General features: G+C 40.4%; 1 protein-coding gene across 7 annotated transcripts in view; it reads right to left on the reverse strand.

The window, feature by feature from the left end:
- Positions 1-270: 270 nt before the first annotated feature.
- arhgef28 (Rho guanine nucleotide exchange factor 28) overlaps positions 271-19,672 on the reverse strand; it is a 49,576-nt gene continuing 30,174 nt past the window's right edge. For all 7 annotated transcript variants that reach the window (XM_023338182.1, XM_023338180.1, XM_023338183.1 and 4 more), the window contains 14 exons: positions 18,379-18,525; positions 17,836-18,086; positions 17,644-17,769; positions 17,441-17,558; positions 17,091-17,339; positions 16,904-16,980; positions 16,641-16,819; positions 15,839-15,930; positions 15,542-15,727; positions 14,427-14,638; positions 13,748-13,795; positions 11,592-12,110; positions 8,001-8,250; positions 271-2,335 (listed from right to left, as the gene is read on the reverse strand). In XM_023338182.1, the coding sequence (XP_023193950.1) occupies positions 2,181-2,335; positions 8,001-8,250; positions 11,592-12,110; positions 13,748-13,795; positions 14,427-14,638; positions 15,542-15,727; positions 15,839-15,930; positions 16,641-16,819; positions 16,904-16,980; positions 17,091-17,339; positions 17,441-17,558; positions 17,644-17,769; positions 17,836-18,086; positions 18,379-18,525 (2,609 nt within the window). In that variant the 3' untranslated portion in view covers positions 271-2,180. The remainder of the gene's footprint in view (positions 2,336-8,000; positions 8,251-11,591; positions 12,111-13,747; positions 13,796-14,426; positions 14,639-15,541; positions 15,728-15,838; positions 15,931-16,640; positions 16,820-16,903; positions 16,981-17,090; positions 17,340-17,440; positions 17,559-17,643; positions 17,770-17,835; positions 18,087-18,378; positions 18,526-19,672) is intronic.

A 19,672-nucleotide genomic window follows, 5' to 3' on the forward strand; every position in this document is an offset into this window, starting at 1 on the left:
ACAGGACTGACCTGGATTTTCTCTGCTACCTAAACCAACAACATCATAAGCAGAATGTTTAAAAGTCTTAAATGTTTGTTTTGTTTGTTTGCTTTCTTTTGTACTGACGGTGACTGCAATTCCGAGGTGCAGTCCGACACTGAGTCATTGACATTCATGCACCTGGTCTGCCACCTGTCACCGCTGGCAGCTGAACAGCGGCCAGTCGCGCTCACATCTGTTTGCACCTGGAGACGCCGCACAGCGAAATCAAGGACACGATACATGAGGTGATGTTTGCGGCTGTGCCACTCGTTGGTGCAGTTTTATTGAAATAGTAAAACAAAAGTGGATTTTTACTTAACAAGCCAAAAGGAAAACAAAACTCACGTCTCGGGAGTCCACAAAAGACATTTTATCGATACGTGTGGCTATTTAACGCTCATGGAATGACGACGTTCACACAGTTACACAATTATGTACAAATCGACCTTTTAAGAAGAAAAAAAACCCGGTAAAATATAAATTGTTATGCAATAAATAAATAACGAACATATTTTCTGTACATTTTACTAAATACCACATTAAATACTGCCACTGCTTTACTGCCCTTGCAGCAAACGTAAAAGAAAACAGAAAAATTGAATAATTTTCTGTCTTGTAGTGCATGTAAAAACAACGGGACATGGCTAAAGCATTGGCACAGATCTGTTTTAAGAAAGCAAAATGCTCTGGAGAAACAGCATGCAAATGCACAACATGAATATTCAAGTGCAATCGCTCAGAAGTAAGCAGAACAGCATCAGGAAGGCAACTTTGTATTATTATGGGCACTTCAAAAATATTCTCAGGACGGTTTACAACCTGTAAGGTTTAACATGTTTTCTCTTTTTCATAAAATATAATGGAAGAGATGAAAGCCTTCTATGCATGCAGGGTTGAGTGAGTTAGCAGAATTGTGGTTTTAGCTAAATTCTTGCTAAAAAAGGCAAATGCCAAAATTATTTTTGCATTTAAGGCAAAGTGAAGGTAGCCTCGCTCATTTACAAACCGAAGGTCTTTGATAAATAAATGCAGAAATTGTTTGAAGAATATATGTCAATTAAAAAAAACAAAAAAACATTTCAATCACACTGCCACCTTAACGACTTAGTCCGGATTTTAAAAATAAAGTTCTATGAAGTTAATATCATAGAGATAACCGGAGATGGTTTCTGTTGCAGATATGTCAACAGAAACGATATGTCTAGAGCAACTTTTGTTTCTTAGAAAACAAAAGTAATCCTCAGTGTTTAAAGGCTAACAGCTAGCCAGAAACGGGGCTAAGCTATTCAAAACAAGTCAAACTGAAAGTGTTCACATCCGCTGAGAAATGGATGATATAAACAAAAACAGTGTAGAATGCAAAAAAAGAAAAAAGTTGTATGGCAGTTTAAGTGAACCCTATTTTATTGTTTGTTAAACTGCCTTACTTTTCTATTCTGTACTCAGTACAGCACACGTTTCACACAGGAAGATCATTGGTGGCGCACCACCTTCTTCTTTCATTTCCTGTGTAAATAACCATCGACTACTGTTTAAATATCCACTCAAAGCAAACCTAACAATGGCATTTTTAGTGTTTTCGTAAACCACTATGACGTTTCTGGGACTGAACTTGTTTTACAACTAGCTAGCTAGCTGTTAGCTTCAGCCTTTGAGAAATATTAATCTCAGTTTACATCAAATGGAGACATCAAGAGAGTTATCTGCAGCTGAAATATGAACATCTTACAATCTGCTAACATCACCTCGCTTCAAAAACCACCAAACTATTCCTAAAGTAGGATTTGCTGTACTTGAAGTGTTTGTTTCTACTGTTTCGTGTTAATCCCTGATTTAACAAGCACAGCAACACAAGTGCAACATTTCTCCTGCAGTCATGTCAGACGTTATTTTTTCTTTAAACTGAGAGGCAACATGTGTTCACGGACAACAGGTCTGCTAAGCTGCTCTGTAATTTACTGGAGTTGCAAGAAAAAGTAGGGCTTGCTGACATTTTCATTGATACAGGGTAGAGACTCAGTTAAAGGATCTTTTTCAAGAGCATTAAATATAGTGCGCAAGAGATGAGATGCATGGGAGAGGAGAACGGCAGTGAGAGGCGTGTGAGGCAAAATATAAGACGGAAATGCTTCCGGGTGTCTGACATGGTTCAACATTCACAGGAACACGATCGTTTCCCTTCCCTCCTCCTGATTGCTGTCCGTCTCCAAGGAAACCAGCGTGCTCAGCTCCAGATGATGCTCACTGGGATGTGGGAGCTCCGGATCGGGGTCAGCTGTCGACATCCAGGTGTTACCATTGTAGCTGTGCTCTGAGTGAACACAAAAGAAAAAAGAAGAAAAAAAAAAAAAGAGAAGACAGTTCAATTCCACACAGTAACTCCTCAACCTAGGTAGAGAGACATTAAATAAGCCTATTCAAAAGAGAAAAAAAGTTTTTTTGAGAATGCTCAAAGGTTTACAGTGATTGGTAGAAGATGGGTCAACCTTACACAAACTTTTCACAACAGTGAACTGGATTTTGCCTGCTGGAACGGCTCTAACTGAGTTAGATTTGTTGCTTTCAAACATCTTTTCAGTTTTGCCTGAAGATTTTCTCATCAATCAACCACTTTGAAATTAATTCGGTGACATAATCAAAGACTCAGTTAAACCTAAGCTTTACCTTCCTGACTGAAAGGTAAAGCTACCTTCTTAAAAGTTCTATCCCTAAACAGGATATAAATAAATTATTTAAATTATTTAAACACATTTTGTGAAGTGCACCAATCAAAACATCTCCACAGCATGATGTTACAGCTGTACTTCACAAAGTGTAATCTGGATTTTTTTTTTTATGCTTCTTTTGAGAGGGATTGCATCTTTCTTTAAAGAAATGTTTGGTTTACTGGGAATAAAGCAAGTCAGTCATTCCATTATGCAGAGTTTCTGAATATCTGTGTTCATATATCAGAGTCTAAACACTGTGTTGAGTTGACATGTAAAATACTTTTTGAAAATTATTGAATTGAATTGACTTTTTTACGCTTAAGATCATCAAAACCCTTATTACTGCTAATGCTTGAAAGAGTCAGGATCATAGTTCAGCAAGTGCTGCTAAATTATTTAACAATCTCGCCCTGATTAGCCAACCAGTGTTTTTCTAATCGCAGTGGGTTTTTTAAGATCAAAGTACGAGGTTCATGCAATAACAGATTCTAAAGCCAGTGCCCTTCATCTCAGCACTATCCAATGTATCCTCTGTTTATGATCATCTAAAACTTAGGACTTGACTTTGAGGAGCCGTGCCGGCTCACTCTTGATGATAATACAGGGTCTGAGATACTAAACAGATTAAATAATATGTAGTTATTCTAACAAACAAAATCATAAAAAGGCAGTAATATGTGGGTTGCATGTCGTTGTGCATTTAGGGTAGAGCTGCATCTTTATGTTTGTCTTAATGGACGGGCTGTCTAGTATTAGGGCAGGTGTGTTGTCATGGTAACAGATGGCATGAACTGTAAATTGCCTCATTGTGTCCCTGCAGGAAAGTCTCTCTGTCTGATTAATCATACGAGCATCTGTTAGAGTCGCCCTCTCAGCCGCCACATGGTTGCTGATAGATGAGATATCAACGTGGAGCCAGATGATAAAAACACTCAATCTCTGTCGTGGAGATATCCCATATTAGTAATATTCATATACAGCTAGCAGCTTGCTTGAGAAAAAAAAAAAAAAAAACACGCTTAAAAATTAGAAACTTTCTTTCCTGCTTGGCAAAACGCTTTCTAAATAAAATATAAACTTTAAGGTGTAAGTAGGTTGCTTGATGTTGAAGTTGTCAGTCACATCAACCATATGATATCGCTGTTTGTGGCTTGGTGTGGAAGGCAAAAAAATACCAATTCAAAAAAATTGTTTATTTTTATCCCACAGGGAAAGTAAATGTTTTAGCTTGTATTATCCAGGCAAGATGATGATATCCAGTAGCAGTCAGGCTCTCAAACAGGCCTCTGACTGAAGACAGTCGCTTCATTTCCAGGCAGCAGAGATGACATTTCACAGCAACATGTCCTGGATGGCACCATCAGTTTTTAGCAAACACTGCTAACCTGCCTCATTTGCTTTTGCCGTTTCTCAATAAATCCCTACCTGGGTGTAAATGAATTGTAACCAAAGTCCTACTTTGTTCACAAATTAAAATTTGAAATTTATGGTGCGCTTATGTGCAATTTTTCAGTTTGAGATTTTTTTTTTTTGTCTCACTTCCACGAGTTAAAGAAAGGACGGTTGTTAGATGCCCAACTGTTGAAGAACGTGTTTGATTTTCATGGCGGCAACATTAGATTTTATTTTTTTATACTTCCATGGCAACAACAGGACTTTCTTTATTTCCATGTCAACGCCAGAGAATGAAAATAAAGCAGCGGTCTCACATTTGTCACATTTTTACTTTAATTTTTTCCATTCTGTTCACTTTTTTTCCCCCTCACTGAAGGACGTATGACTCAGTTACGAAGCAGCAGCAGCAGAGAGACAGAACTCTGTGTCGCTTCAAGCCCACATACAGAAGGAACAATTAAATTAAACTAGATTTACATAAAACAGATGCTCTTATCAGCTCTTCTGCTAAGAACCTTCCAAAAACAGATGAAGTTATGAATATTCATGCTGATTACTTTAGGAAGCACAGGTAAAAATGACAGACTTCAGACTCAACATAGGATCTAGATGCCTTGTTTGCTGTGTGGTCACAAAAAAAAAAAACAATAGAGGACATATGGATATTTATTTAACTACTTTGTTTAAGAAATAAAACTAATAACATTTGAAATAAAATAAGTCAATGGCCCCATTTACCTTGTATGTTCAGGACAAAGGGAAAAACAAAACCTACACCACAACTTTTGTGACAGACCCGAGCCTGGGATAGGCGCGTACGTTTTTATGATCTGCAGAAACTCGGCTGGACCCATAAACGATACGGTCGCTCAAAACACACACACTTCACTGGATACACACCGGCTGAAAAAGGCACGAACTGATATGTCCTCGGTTTGTTCGATCAGACCGCATTTTTCTGCTGCAGTGCTTTTCATTTGTTTTTTGTTTTGTGCCAGAGGGACTTCAGGGAAAACACAAGATTGTATAATTTTATTACCCAATCTTGTGCAGAGCAATGTTGAGAAATTGAATCTTAAATCTAAATGGCTTGCGGTGAAGTACCCCATCCAGTCTAGCCAAAAGCAGAATGCTGGTGCTGTCAAAACACCCTAAAAGCGATAGGATGACTTCATTGTATAGTGCCTTACAAATACCCTTTGACCTTTTGGACATAATGTAGTGTTAAAACAACAAAAAGAAAAAGCAATGCATAATAGTAAAGTGGAAATTAAAGGTTTTACTTTGGTTTTTTTCCTATGAAGTTCCAACTCATCCACAGTCCACCGTAAAGGTGAACTGGTTTTATCTTTTCCCGCTCTTTTTACTCACATCTCCGATCCTTTTCAGAAACTCGTGAAAAGAATCGCAACTCGTCAGCATCGTGTCGGTAAATTCCACCCAACTGCTTCAAAGAGATTACATTGTCCTGGATCAAATTATGGAAATCTACTCCGTGAAAACGTGCGTCTCAGAGAGAAGCAGTTACATGCTAAGGAGAAGAGGGGATGTGCGATGGTGTCTTGAATCATGTGACGGCACAGTGGAGAATTTGCATTTGAAAGAGGATCTTTTTGTCACTAAAAACAGAAAGTTCCTCTGCATGCCACGGAGGGACTGTGAGGGTGAGGTTCAATCTAAGTATAGTGACAAAGAAGCTCTTTAAATCTGCATAAAGTAAGAGGATGGGCCTTTATAGGGGTGTTTAATCAAGCAGGAAATTAAGAAAAGATCAATTATTATATTCCCCCTGTGTGGATTAGTTCATTCCAGGCCCTTGTGGAACTCACTGAGCAATCCATTACAGAAAAAAATGATCTGAAACAACCCTGATGCTGGAAACCGCGGCCGTTATTTCCCTCGGCTTGTTAACAAGTAACTCAGGTTTCGTCGGGGCCCTGTGTGCGCTCGATAACGGGGAAGGGGTTAATAAGCTAATCAATGAACAAGAGACGGTAAACAATTCCAGGAACTCTGGCGGGTGGCGCGGGTAGCTCTCACCCACGTTCCTGCCAAGACGGACACTCGCGCCGAATGTAAACGGTTATTTTCCTCATCTACGGTGTGCGATACCAGGATGAGAGATGAGGAACGTGAGAGTGTTGCTGACTGCTGACACCTCCTGAAAGAAGAAACATAGATCCATTTGTGTCTGGATCTCTCATTCCTCTACCCCATACCTCACACCTTCACCCTGCTCCCCACTCCCCCTGTCCGTTCACCTGCTGCGATGACAAGTCATGCAGTAATGAGTTTTGTAAAGATTTTTTATCTTTTTTTCAAGATCAATGTCCTAATCAGTCACCCGTCGCTTATGAACTGTGATTCACGTATTGTTGTGACCCCTGGCAGGCGATAGATGGAGAATACATTGATTTTTTTTTTCTCTTCCTTTGGCAGGGCTGTGGGGCGGGTGGGAGGTGATCAGGTGGAGATGGTGAGACAATAATGTGGAGTGGGGGGTTGAGAGGAAGGGCAGACGAGGCCTCACCAGGGATACAGCCTTGAAAGCTCAGTGCGCTCTCGCAAGCATGGGTGAAACCAGTGAAGCGCCGCTTCGTTTACATTCTCACAGGCAGAACATTTCTCCTGTCAGCTGATGGGTTGATAGCAGAACCCCTCACTGTGCCATTAGCACCAACACACCTAATCGTGTTAGGTAAAAAATTGAAATGAAAACTGGAAAATGTAATCGGAGCCATTCACTTACAGCCCTGACCATAAGATGCCGAAAGCAAAGTATCAGGAAGTGCTACCATGCACTTAGCATGTTATTTAACATTTATTTAATGGACATGTTGGCGGGTTTTCAAATGCAAAACCTGGAAAAACCAAACAGTGGGAAAAAAGGAACACACAAATGACACAAGGAATAAAGGAAGAAGGCATACAAGGGAGAAAAGATGGGAGACGGAAGGGAAGAGAAGAAAGTAAGAAATGGCTCAAGGACTAACGAGAAACAAGGAAGGAAGGAAGAAAGGTAGGAGAGGTAAAAGGAAAGGCAGAAAGGAGAAAAAGGATATGAGAAAGGACCAAAACATAAAGGACAAAAGAGAAAACACAAGGAATGACTGACAGAAAGACACCAGAAAGAAAGGAAGGGAGGACAGGACACAATGAAGGACAGAAAGAAAGAAAAAAAACAATGATACAAGGAATGTATCATTCTTTCCTTCTTCCTCGAGACAGGGAGGAAGGAAAGACAAAGCTTAAAAGGAAGAGGGGCAAAAAGATAACACACAGACAGTGAGACATGACATAACATCTGGAAATACAAACATTTCTTCAAATTTCCTTTTCTTATCCAGACAAGGAAAATACTGATCAAGTTCTACAATTTTCCTGATTTTTTAAGACCACATAGGAACTATGTTTGGTAAAGATTTTGTTGGATGCAACATAATGTGCTTTACAGTTACAAAATAAATATATGTTGCATTTCATATTAATATGATAGCAAGGATTTAACTCATGTAACTAACACTGCAGTCTGCTTTATGAGCACAAAAAAGACTTTAGATGTTTGGGAGTTTTCTTGGTCAAAGTAGATATTTGAAATATTTCAGTATGGCTTATTCAATTGAAAACTAATCAAAATTTTAAAAACAGTAATTCCTTCATTCAATTAAATGGTTTACATGTTACATGGTTGATGATGGGACTCAACTGAGTCTTTAATTCAAGCCTACATTACAAAAGGAGGCAACGAGGTAACACCAATTATCTGGTCAATGCCAATTAGCATTTATTGCTAATTTAACGTCAATGCCAATTTAAAGATATTAACATACAATAAACCAGCCTTCTATGAACACGGTTTTAGATATTTCTTACCACCGGTTGAGTGCTTCGGACTTCCCAGGGGATTAGTGTAGATGTATCCAGTGCCGTGCGGGCTCGTAACACCGGGGTACTGTCTGTTGTTGGATCTGTCCAACAAGCTGTTGAAACAATTGTGTGCTCTCGGGTCGTTCCGTTTGTGGTGGAAGTGGCGATTGTTGACGCTGCCGCCGGCAAACGCCGCCTCGTTCACAAACACAGAGCCGTTGCCGGAGTGCTGTCTGGAGTTGTTTGGCGGAGAGGCCTGTCAGGCAGAGAAAAATCCCACCGTTACGTTTCTCGGGTTGAAAGCAGCGTGAATTCAAAGGAAATTTTAAGATGTTCCAACTGTGTCCCCAGCTGTAAAATGTTCTAGCAGCATGAGATGTTACATTGAACAAGTAACAAGTAAATTATAGTCATTGACTATGTAAATATATTTCACAGCAAAAAACACAATCAAATGGTTCTGAGAACGTCGATGACGAAAGACTTTTCCTTTAGATGCAGGAGATCAAAGACCATTTCGGAGGTGAACCTGTCAGTATTTTCAGATGTCGCCTCAGAAAAAGACCCACATTTGGACGGAACCACCAAGATACCTCAAGTCAGCTGTAGTTATTATGCCAGGCCACAAGATGGTGCTGTGATTTTAGAATGTCATGCAACATGCATGTGTTTCTCACATTTAGCTTCCACCTAATCGTAAATAACAACTCGTCTCCGTGTCCCAACAAAGTGCTCATGAAAAATATTCCTCATCAAGAGTTATGCTAAGCTAAACTGGTTAAGTAGCACAATACAGCACAATGCTTTCTTGTTTTTGTTGTCATCTGCTCGTGCATGCGCAGAATGAACCCCACAGCCATGCGTTCTAGTTTTCATGGTGTATGAAAATAATATAAAAGATGTTTGGACTTTATTTGCTGATGTTTTGAAATCGGTCTCTCAAAGTCAAGATTGGTTGTTTCCAGTGCAGACTTCTAAAACACAACGTGTTGCAGTGTATTCAATTTTATGAACTGACTGATAATTAGATTTTTTTTTGGTGAAAGATGTCCCTCTGGACCTGTCCAGGGTGTAACCCTGGCAACTCGTTCAATGACCGCTGACGATCCTGTCTAGTGATCACGTCAACAGGGCTTTTCCACTGTTGAGTGGAGGCAGCACAGCTAATTAGATACGACCTGAGAGCTGATATGTGAGTGCGTGTATGTGTGTGTGTGTGTGTGTGTGTGTGTCATTCGATCCGTCTCTGACCCTATGAACTACTGCCTTAGGCTAAAACATTACCAGGGAAACATTAGGACCTCCACTGCCTCTGCTCGCCTTTTTGAAAGCACAGCTTTGTTACTGTGGCCTCCGTGGCGACTAAAATAGATGAATGGAAATACATACAGTGAGTCTGTTCAAAGCAAGGAGAGCCTTATCAAATCTAGCCTACAAAGGAAAAAAAAAAAGACCCACAGTGGCGTGTGTAAATTAATGAGGGAGAGGGGGAATATTGTAACCTGAGTGTGCTCATTTGTCCGCTCATTGTGGTGCAGACCCACCTGCCAGCTGAGCTCCACATACACGGAAAGAGTACTTATTATAGGGGTGAAAGGATTGATTGGATTAATCATGGCAATTATGAAATAACTAATCTACTAATTTAGTAATCGAATAACTGTTAACTGGAGTATACACTCAAAAAATGGACGGTTGCTAAAAGGTAGTGCATGGGAGCATCATGCAAGGGGCTATCCTGAAATAATCTGATAGAAGCTACAAATAATTGAAGTTTGGACAGAGATTTAGGACAAAAACTCCTGTCGGACCTACAATGGAAAGGTTTATGTCAGAGCGAACCCATTTGTTAGGATGCCGAGATAAAGTCCGGAGCTGAATTCAATAAGGAAGCGGCGACCAAACTTAAAAACTGATGTTCACTCGTGGTCTCCATCCAATCTGACCACCTTTGAGTGAATACCCTTTGCAAGACGTTGTATGTGGTACATGTGGCACGTTGGTTTCATCATTCAAGCCGAGGTCTGTAGCGGTCCAAGAGAGCAGAGATCCTTTATCTTCTACGCCTTTCGGCTTCAGGGCAAATTTCAGTGAGGTGCTTTTCAAACAGAGTGTCAATAATTCAAGCCCTTTAGGACACAATTGATCGGTTCCTTGGGCCGCGTGCCTCGGGTTTTAATTATTTTTGTTGAAGCTTTTATTTGCGGCGGTTTAATTATCATTAATCATTGAGATGTTCATTGGTGAGCCGAGCCGCTGAAGCGTGAAGACGAATGGCGCTGGAATTGCTCTCGTTATCACAGCTTGTACATCAAGGCTGGGTTGAGCTGCTGCGGAGGAAACCGGTGTAAGCCGATAGCTCTTTGAAGAAGAAGAATCTCATTAGTGAGGTCACTGAAAGGAATACTGGACGAACCGTGCTTCATGACACCACTAGGGCTGGGCGATGTGGCCTAAAGTCAATATTGTGATATATTGAGCAGTTCACCTCCAACGATAAATGGAGGATAGCACTAAACCCCTAAAACTAAAATTGCACATAATTTTTTCGCAATTATGTACAAGTTACTGATAAAAAACACACAACTGAACAAGTTTAGAAGTAAAAGAAAGTCTTACTTTCCAATATCCTTACTCTATCCAGAATATTCCCAAATAATTGCTCATTTCTGCTCCTCTTCCTCCACGACCACATCTACTGCCGGCGTGTCAAAATTGTAAATTTCCTCAATTTTCTCAACCTCACTGTCTTTTTCACTTCTTGTTACAGACGGGAGTGGGCAGAGTCACATGACTAGAGGCTCTCCACATAGCGCAGCGTCTTAAAGGGTCAGTACTATGTATTTTCCAGGCACACAGTGCCATTTTATAGCAAAATAAATTAACTGTGTTACTTTCAGCTTTTAAAAAAATGCTGCATATGTCAAAAGTGACTTATAATCATAATTTATTGCCTTTAAATTGTGTTTTAAGGAACTATTGCTCTTTCTGAAAGTCCACTTCCAGGAAGTTATCACAACATGGCTTCTCTATTAATCTTTAAAAACGTTTTTACCAACATTGCACCAGGAAGTAACTTGTGTAATGAGCTCCACAGATCTGCAGTTCCACCAGGTGTTTGCTAATTGCTACTGGCTAGTCTGAAGGAGCTGAGTGGGGGAGGGCTGCTCTGTGAGGCGGAGGCTCAGAAGCTTGGAAACTGCAGTTCTGAGGAGAAACTAGGTCTCCCCAAGTGTTTTGCATAGCTGAATGGTTGCCATGGGAAATTAGATGATTTCTCAAAAATGCACAAAAGAATCAAGGCAAGTCCAGACTTGTTTTTGATGAGGGAATAACAATATAATATGATTTAAAGCTCAAAAGCTTTGATTTTACACAATACTGCCCCTTTAAAGGAATATGAATATAGCATACCTACATACAAAAACAAGAAAGACATAAACTACTTTTGCGTTCACTTTTTTTTGTAACACTGAAAATACCTGCAAAATGATGTCAGCCGTAATAAAGTTTGGTTTTGGTTCATTTTTATTTTTTCTCCTCAAAGGGTCGAGCATTTCTTCCAGAGGAATGCTGATTGGAGGTTGGACTTCTTACCTGCTGCACATCCAGAGGGATGACCATGTGGGGTATCACGGCGGGCAGGCTGCTCTGCCGCCCGTGCGTCCAGGCCTGCAACAGCTTCTGCTGGTCCTCCAGACGCTCGCGCTCCCTCTCCACGCTCCTCTGCCCCTCACGGAGGCGCTCCAGGCTCTGCTGGTACTCCTCCAGCTGCTCCTCCAGCTCCTCCCTCTCCTGCCTCAGCTTCTGCGCAGCCTGCAGGCACTTCCTCTCCCTCTCCACCAGCTGGCTCTCCTGCTCCACCTGCTGGCTCTCCTTGGCCTGGCACTCTCGCTCCCAGCGCTCCCTCTCCTGGCGCAGCTGCTCCCGGAGCCGCTGGGCCGCCGCCACCTCCTCCTTGCGCTTCTCCAGGTTGCGCTGCTTCTCCTGCTCCTGCAGCGAGTTGCCACGGAGCCCGTGGAGGTGCAGGCAGGGACCGCGGGGCGAGGCCAGCTCGCTCGCTTGCAGGAGGAGCTTCTGGACCTCGTACCAAGTGTCCTGAATGGTTACGGCAGCCTGGCGTAAACAAGAAATAATGGTTAACCTCACCATGAACATTTATTCAGACATTTTGAGGTGTAAGTAGTCCAGTCACAATAACAAATTTTGCCGGACAATAAATTGTCCCCGAGTTATTGCGATAAACAAAGTTTTTTGTTTTTTAAAGGTTTTATTGGCTCTAGGGGCCTTTATATGATAGTGAATTGCCACAAAAGTGTGTAATAAGAAAGGAGGAAAGACATGCAGCAAAGGTCACCAGGCCGGGATTCGAACCTGAGACATCGGCATCGACGACTAAGGCCTCCTTACGTGGGTTGTGCTGAACCCCTGCGCCACCACAGCATCATGTTTTAAGACCCTTTTCAGTTCATATAATAGCTAAGGCATAATGACTCAAGAATCAATGAACGTTTAACACTTCAACTGGAAAACATTTTGAATATCCAAAAAAGTAAACAAAATAAAAGGAACAACAAAATAAAACGAGTTATGAAGTCTCTCTAAACAAAACTGTCCTTCACAAAAAGTGGCTAATTGAGACAAAAGCTTTTTGTCACAGTTTTTGTCAGTGAGGGAGAAAGAAAAAACAACACATAATGCAAATGGAAATTACTGAGCTCATTTTAATTTATCATGTGGTTAATTGATGTATTGCTTACTGCGACAGGCCTAGCCACAACAAAACAGAAAATGTTCATTTTGTTCCGCCACATGCTGTACAATTTTTTAAAAAGATTTTAGAAGGGCACTTTTTCTTCCTTCAGTGTAGAAAGGGCAGGCATTCTAGCACCTCCTAGTGTCTACCTGTGCACGTTACTGCACATGTGCATCCTTGTTTCAGGTGATTTGAATGGCAAATTATAATGGAAATTAGAATCAGGTTCAACAAGTGACCTAGTTTTTTTCCCCCTTGCATCCACTTTGCTGATAGAATCACTGGTTTTAGTTGCAGATGCATGAGGGGAAAACAAAACTTTGAATATGAAAATCACATTGTGATCAAAACCTCTAAATCCAAACAGGAAAGCGTATACACACACACACACACACACACACACAACAACCAAATGCAAATACATACAAACACACACACACCCTCTCTACATAAATTTACATTTTATAGTGAAAGACGAGTGTGTGCAAAGCCAAACAAAAGACCCTCCTGTGTTTCTGAACAAAAAAAATAAACCATTTGGGGGAAGAGCTCCTGTTGCTTGCTTCCTTTGGCTTCAAACAGTCAAACACAGCACTGTTACTCTGTTTGTCAAACCTGTGGCTTCGGGTCTCTTCTGCAAACAAATATATCTGTGTGGCGGCTAAACATAGATGAGTAAAGTCAGAATCTACCAAAGAAGGTGTAGCTTGCAAATATATATATATTGTTTCAACTTCAACGAGGTTTTCAGGGGGGTTTTTTTACAATTAAAAATGCTCTTTATATCTTAAAAGAATGAAAAGAGCATGAATTAATTTTTTTAGATGAAAAAAATAATAATATTGATTAGTTATTATGGCACAGTTAAAGTTTAGACTTAAAACTGTGGCAAGACTACAAATAAAAACATGAGTATCTAGGTTCAAAATTAGTAGAAATCACAAAAAACTGATTCCATTTCACAATCATGCACTACTTCTTGTTGGTCTGCTCTTACCTGCAAACTGTAGAGTAACTGAGTCAAGGTTTGGACACCCTCAGCAGCCTGTTAGAGAAAAAAAATCAAATACCAATACAGGTCAATTTATCAATCATGTCTTTTAATGCAATATTTAACATCAGTGTCAAAATTATTCAAAATAACAAGCTGCATGGGGTGTTCAAAATGCATTTCAATCATGGTAAGAGTAGATTCATGTAGCAATTGCGCCCCCTCCAGGCAAAATGCATCAATACAGCATCATTTAGGAGCCCCCACCACCCGACAGGAGCCGATAAGAAAACGACTCATTCTTATCGATGTAATTTAGCTCACAGGTCATAAAGGGTGCAGAGAGCAGCACAAACGCACTAACGGCTTTGGAACAAGCCTCCATATCTATTTTTAATGCCGCAGGATCTTTAAGAGCTAAATGGACTTCCCTTTATTATGAGTCTATCAATAATTCACAACATTAAGATTGAAATGTAATTCTAACAGACGGTGATCAATTATTAAAGGAACACTAGGCTGATATCTGTAAATAGGGTGGAAAAAAACCGGAACCAACCTGGGAGAGGCTGTTACCTCTGCAGCTCCACTTTACCTGAACTGCAGCAGTAATGGGTGGGTGCTTTTATTAACAATTTACTGCATAAAACTAGAAAAACAACAATTTAAAGAAATGAATTTCTACCTCAACGTCAACTATACTCTGGTGGTTTTTCTGCGAGTCAGACGTAGGCTGAAGGTCAAACCCATCGCTCTGGTTTCCCCCGTTTTCCTCCGAAGGTTCGGATGAGAGTTCGGACAGAGCGGCGGGGCTGATGGGAAACACCGAGTCCGAGTCCTGGCTGTGACTCCACAGAGAGCGGGCCTTGGACGACAGCGCGGCTTTGAGGTTCTCAGCTGGAAAGCAAATGAAAGAAAAGAAAAACACGTGGCTGAAATAAAAGAACGATACTGAGCAAGAGCAGCACCCAATGGAAAACAAAGTATAATATAAGCATGTTAATATTTTAAGAGACTAGTTTCTGGTTTTTTTTAACATTTTAGTCAGAAATATAGATCATCTCCATTTCAAATCTACAGCACTTTATCAAATCAGGACATGAGATTCAGTAACCACACGACCAAAGATTAGTTTATCTGTAATTGACCCTGATTGGCAAATCAAACATGTAAAAAATATATACATATTTTTTGCTCATTGAACACATCAATAGTCAGAACTCCCAGCATTTCTAGTCTATTAACACATCAAGAAACAGCATGTACCCTGATGCACTATTTTCAAGTCAAATATAAATCTGATGAATATTAAGGAGCATGCTTTAATACAGAAATAGAAATATTTCCATTCCTTAATTTCTGCTATATTTAACACTACTACCTCTTTAAAAATCCTGCAGCATATCTATTTTTTCTCTTTTATGTGTCAAAATGTGAATGCAAATCAAAAGTATTAGAGGTAGAAGTCTCCAAAACAGTAAAATTGTTCCTCTTATTTTGAATTCGTAGGATTATATAGAAACACAGCAGCGTATGAAACAGTTTTTTTCTTTTTAGGAATGTACTTTTTTTAATCTTTAAGAAAATGCAATACTGTCTGAAAACCCACTCTGAAAACTAAATGAAATTATTTCAATTATGACAATCAAATAAAATTTCCTACATTTTTGGATTAATCAGTACTGCAAAGAAACCCTGTCTTTATGGATTTGCTGTGTGATATTTCAGCTAAGAAGGCAGAGATTTGTATGCATCATCTAAGTAAAACATGGCAAGAAATGCTATACTGTTATGTCCCACCTTCTTGCAGAGCAGCAGCCAGTAGCGCAGCGGCCTGCGGCAGCTCCTCTGACTGAGGCTGCACCAGCAGTCGCGGCTCCAGCAGCGCGGCGTCCGTCCTCTCGCTCAGCGCGGACAGCTCTGTGTAGATCTGCAGCTTCTCCTCCAGGCTGGAGCAGATCTGCTGGTCTTGACTCGTCAAGCTCTCTGATGCGCAGTTTCAGGCATTTCAAAAATTAGGAAAAAAATAAAAATGTCTACCTCCCAACTCCAGTTGGCAGAATATACACAACACCTATGTACTTGGAACGAATTTACCTTGCAACTTGAGGATCTTCTGGAAACGAGCCTCAGCAGTTCGCTTCTCCTCTTCTGATTCACTTGCGTATTCCTCAGGTTCCTCAGGGCAGCTGAGTCAAACGATAAAAAACAACTAACAATATAGGAGTAAAGTTAAACATTTTTACATTTTGTCACGTTACAGCTACAAATTCAAATATTTGTTCCTTCTGGATTTTATATGACGGACCAACACAAGGTAAAGTAGAAGCAAATTTTTATGTTTTGCACATTTCTTCGGAACAAATCTAATGTCTCTAAATAAAACCCAGTACACACGCATAGGTGTTTAGGATTCAGGTGTTTTTTAGATACACTCTCAGTTAGGCTACGCTTGTCACCAAATATTGTTTAACTTGTACCATGTTCTTTCCAGTGATAACTGTTATTATACATGCATTTGTTGTTTGTTGTAGTTTCTTGGTTTCATCGTTTTTCTCTTTTTGAAAGTTTAGAGACAGATTTCTAGGGTGTTTACTTGTGTTCTCTCTATGCCTCTTTTTCACTGTTTTCCCTTTAAACCTTTTCCCAGCTTCCCGTCCCTTTCTTTTGTGACTATTACATTTGAAATAAACTCAAAGACAAAAGTCTTAAAGCTTTGCTTGTGAAAGTACATGTGTTGGGCTTCACATTGACACTCGTACAACAATTGCGAGAGCCAAAATAAAAAAACATACAGTCTTGGAGTCACATGATGCTTTGAATTTCGAGGTTGGAATGTAACAAAATATGAACGTATTAATACATCACAAGGCTCGGAACGTTCCAGACACAAACCGACCTTTCTACGGCCTCTCTAATGAGCCTCATCCAGGTATTTCGCTCCTCTTTGGATGAAGTGTGGACCTCGTACATTTCTGGGCCTGCAGAAGAGGCGCTGATCAAAAACATCCCTTTCTCCTCGTTCGCCACTTCTCGAACTATTAACTTCTGCAGCGCGATGACAGGAGGCTTTTGGTCCTGTGGAAAAAGCGTAGAAAATCCCTTAGAGTGCTAAAGGCAAGGATGATAGTAACTCCGATGATATTTATTTCTTACACTCACCACAGTAGCAAATGTGTATTTCTGGTCTTTCTCTTGAAGGAAGACGAGTACGTCTGTGAGGAGGAGTGCCAGGACATCTAGGACAGTCAACATAAGCAGAAAGTAATGTCACAAGATCAGTTTCAATATAATAACTCAATCACATTAACTGTGGAGTAACAATCAGTAGGGAATCAGATATTATAACCTTTAAGGCGACTAGTGGCGGTCTTCCACAGCAGCATGCCCTGGTGTCTGAGAGTTTGACCCATCATGTCCTGCTTGCGGAAGGTGTTGCCGCTCTTCAGCTTGGCCGCGCTGCGGTTCTCCATGCGGTTCCACACTTCCTGTAGTCTCTGGTGGCGCTCGTATTCGCTGACTCTCACGTCCACGCCCGCTATCGCGTCGCGAATGTGAGTCAGGGCTTTGGAAAGGTTGCCATGCTCCTCCGTTTGCTCTGGAAGATCAGAAAGGACAAAAATATAGAACAATTTGGTGTACTTGTTTCAGTCTCTGCAGTGACTGTGATTTAACAGCAGAGGGCAGTTGCTGCCTAACCTTGAGTGTAGTGTAGGATCCTCTCCAGTAGCACTGGGTATTTTGTGATCCTTTGAGTTACCAGCAAAATGCATTCTGGGATCTCTCTCCGCCGCACCAAAGAGTTATGACCTTGTTGCTTTAAAAAATTATATATTTTACTACACAATGTTTAACTCCACTGAATTGTAACTATGCTAACTAAGATTTAGGACAAGAAATACCTTAATGAAGCTTTGAAATCTCTTATTATGCTGCATGAGATCCTTAAAAAAGGCTACTGCTTCGTTGTGATGACTGCAGAATTCTCCGTACACCTGCTTCATTTTTTCTCCATTCTCTCCTGAAAACTACAGACAGGTTTCATTATTGCACTGCACTCTACTACATTGGTAATTTGTAAGGTTAGTGCCAACCTGTCGGAGCAAGATGTCACCGATTTGCTGTATCAGGTAGTTCCCGTGACTTGGGGGCTGCCCGGAGCTCTGACGCCGCTCCTTCATGGCAGCGAAGAAGGCGTGGTGGAAGGCGAGGAGCTGGTCCAGGCAGGGGAACACCCGCTCCACCGACTCAGTGTCCAGCTGCACCTCTTCCTTCATGCCTCGCCGGAAAACCTCGGCCATGATGTGCAGAGTCTGAAGGTGGTGGAGCTCAGTCTGCATCAGCTCTGTGTCGGGTCAAACGCTTGATCAGTACTAGCTACAAACTTCAATCCAAAGTCAAATACTGTTGTAACGTGAAAGAAAAAAAGAGATTTAACTAATACAGAAGAAGGCAAAACTTTTCTTTTTTCTTCTGCTTCACAACTATGCAACAACTTCATATTGGTCTTTCATAACTCATGGTGTCAAGAGGAAAAGAAATGCTGCACAAAAATGTTACTCAATCTGACAATTTTTTAAACATTCATGTGATTACAGCACATGAGAAAACAAATCATCCCTCTAACATTTGCTTACCGTAGATAACATCCTGCCTCTTGACAGCCCGCTTGTCTTGCCTCTTGCAAAACTTGTGCTCCACCGTCAAACTCCACGACTCGGCCTCGTAATCAGCAGAATCCGCTAATATGTTGCCGTGAGTCTGAATGTACGAGTCCACACAGTCTGAGGAGAGAGAAAGGTACAAAATGACTTCTGATCGTTTTTTGTTTTTTTTTTATAAACAGTCTTCACTACGCTTTTAAAACGGACGTCTGCTTTGATATATTTTGTTCTCAGCATTTGCTTGCACTTTGAGCAAGTGGCATGCAAAGAAATTCAGTTAAAAAGACTCATTTCTTTTCTCATTCTTATCAGCCACATCCACCATTAGCTGGCTGTGAGGGAAAAAAATTAGAGGCTAAATTTGGAAGATGCCAAGCCTAACTAAAAAAAAGAATTGTGCTCAACTCAGTTCAGAAGAAATGCTGAACTGAACCAAAAGATTTTTCGCCATCAGATATAAAGGGTGTGATGATCAAGAATGTTGATTCTCAACACATTTTTGAAGATCAAATACTATAATGTCATTTTTATTTTTATTTAAATTGACTTAAGCTTAAATATCACTAAGAGGTCATACATAGGACATTCAAAAGTACAGCGGGAGGGACTCCAGGAATAACTGGAGAAGCCACAGAAAAACAATTATTGAACCATTTGAAGTAAAAATTATGACTGTGCAAAATGCTTTTTCTTATTTTTTTCACCAACATCTATTACTGAAGATCTTTTTTTGAGATAAGAAACTTGCTTTTCTTCAGTCATTTACCACATTGAGGGAATGAGTGCCAGACTATGTGGGTTAAAAGCAACGCATTTATTTTAGAGGTGTACAAAGGAATTGGTTGTGACCAGAAAAAGCTGACTTTAAGGTTGAACAGACCCTCAAAAATCTGATATTATTTTGGTCAGAGTAGGCAACAAACCCAAGCGTTAACAGATTATGCCAACAACAACAACCAGTTGTTTTAGCAACAAGACTAGAAGTTCGCCGCAGCATTTTCAGTGTCAGGGAGGTGTTTCAAAATTAAACCAATGTCAAAGAACAAAAACTGTAAGAAACAGATTAAAATGAAATGACATTTATTTTGCACACAGACATGCTAGCTGTTCTTTGATTCAATGTGGGTCGACTTTTGGAGATTTTAGTTAGGGAATTAGTCTACATTCTAAAAATACACTTGGAAAAATGTATTTATTTATTTATTTGCAATTACAATAACCTAATTGCTAATTCAAGATGCTAAAGGCAGATTTAAATTTCAGCTCA

The sequence above is a fragment of the Xiphophorus maculatus genome, chromosome 8, assembly GCF_002775205.1.
Source record: "Xiphophorus maculatus strain JP 163 A chromosome 8, X_maculatus-5.0-male, whole genome shotgun sequence".
NCBI lineage: Eukaryota > Metazoa > Chordata > Actinopteri > Cyprinodontiformes > Poeciliidae > Xiphophorus > Xiphophorus maculatus.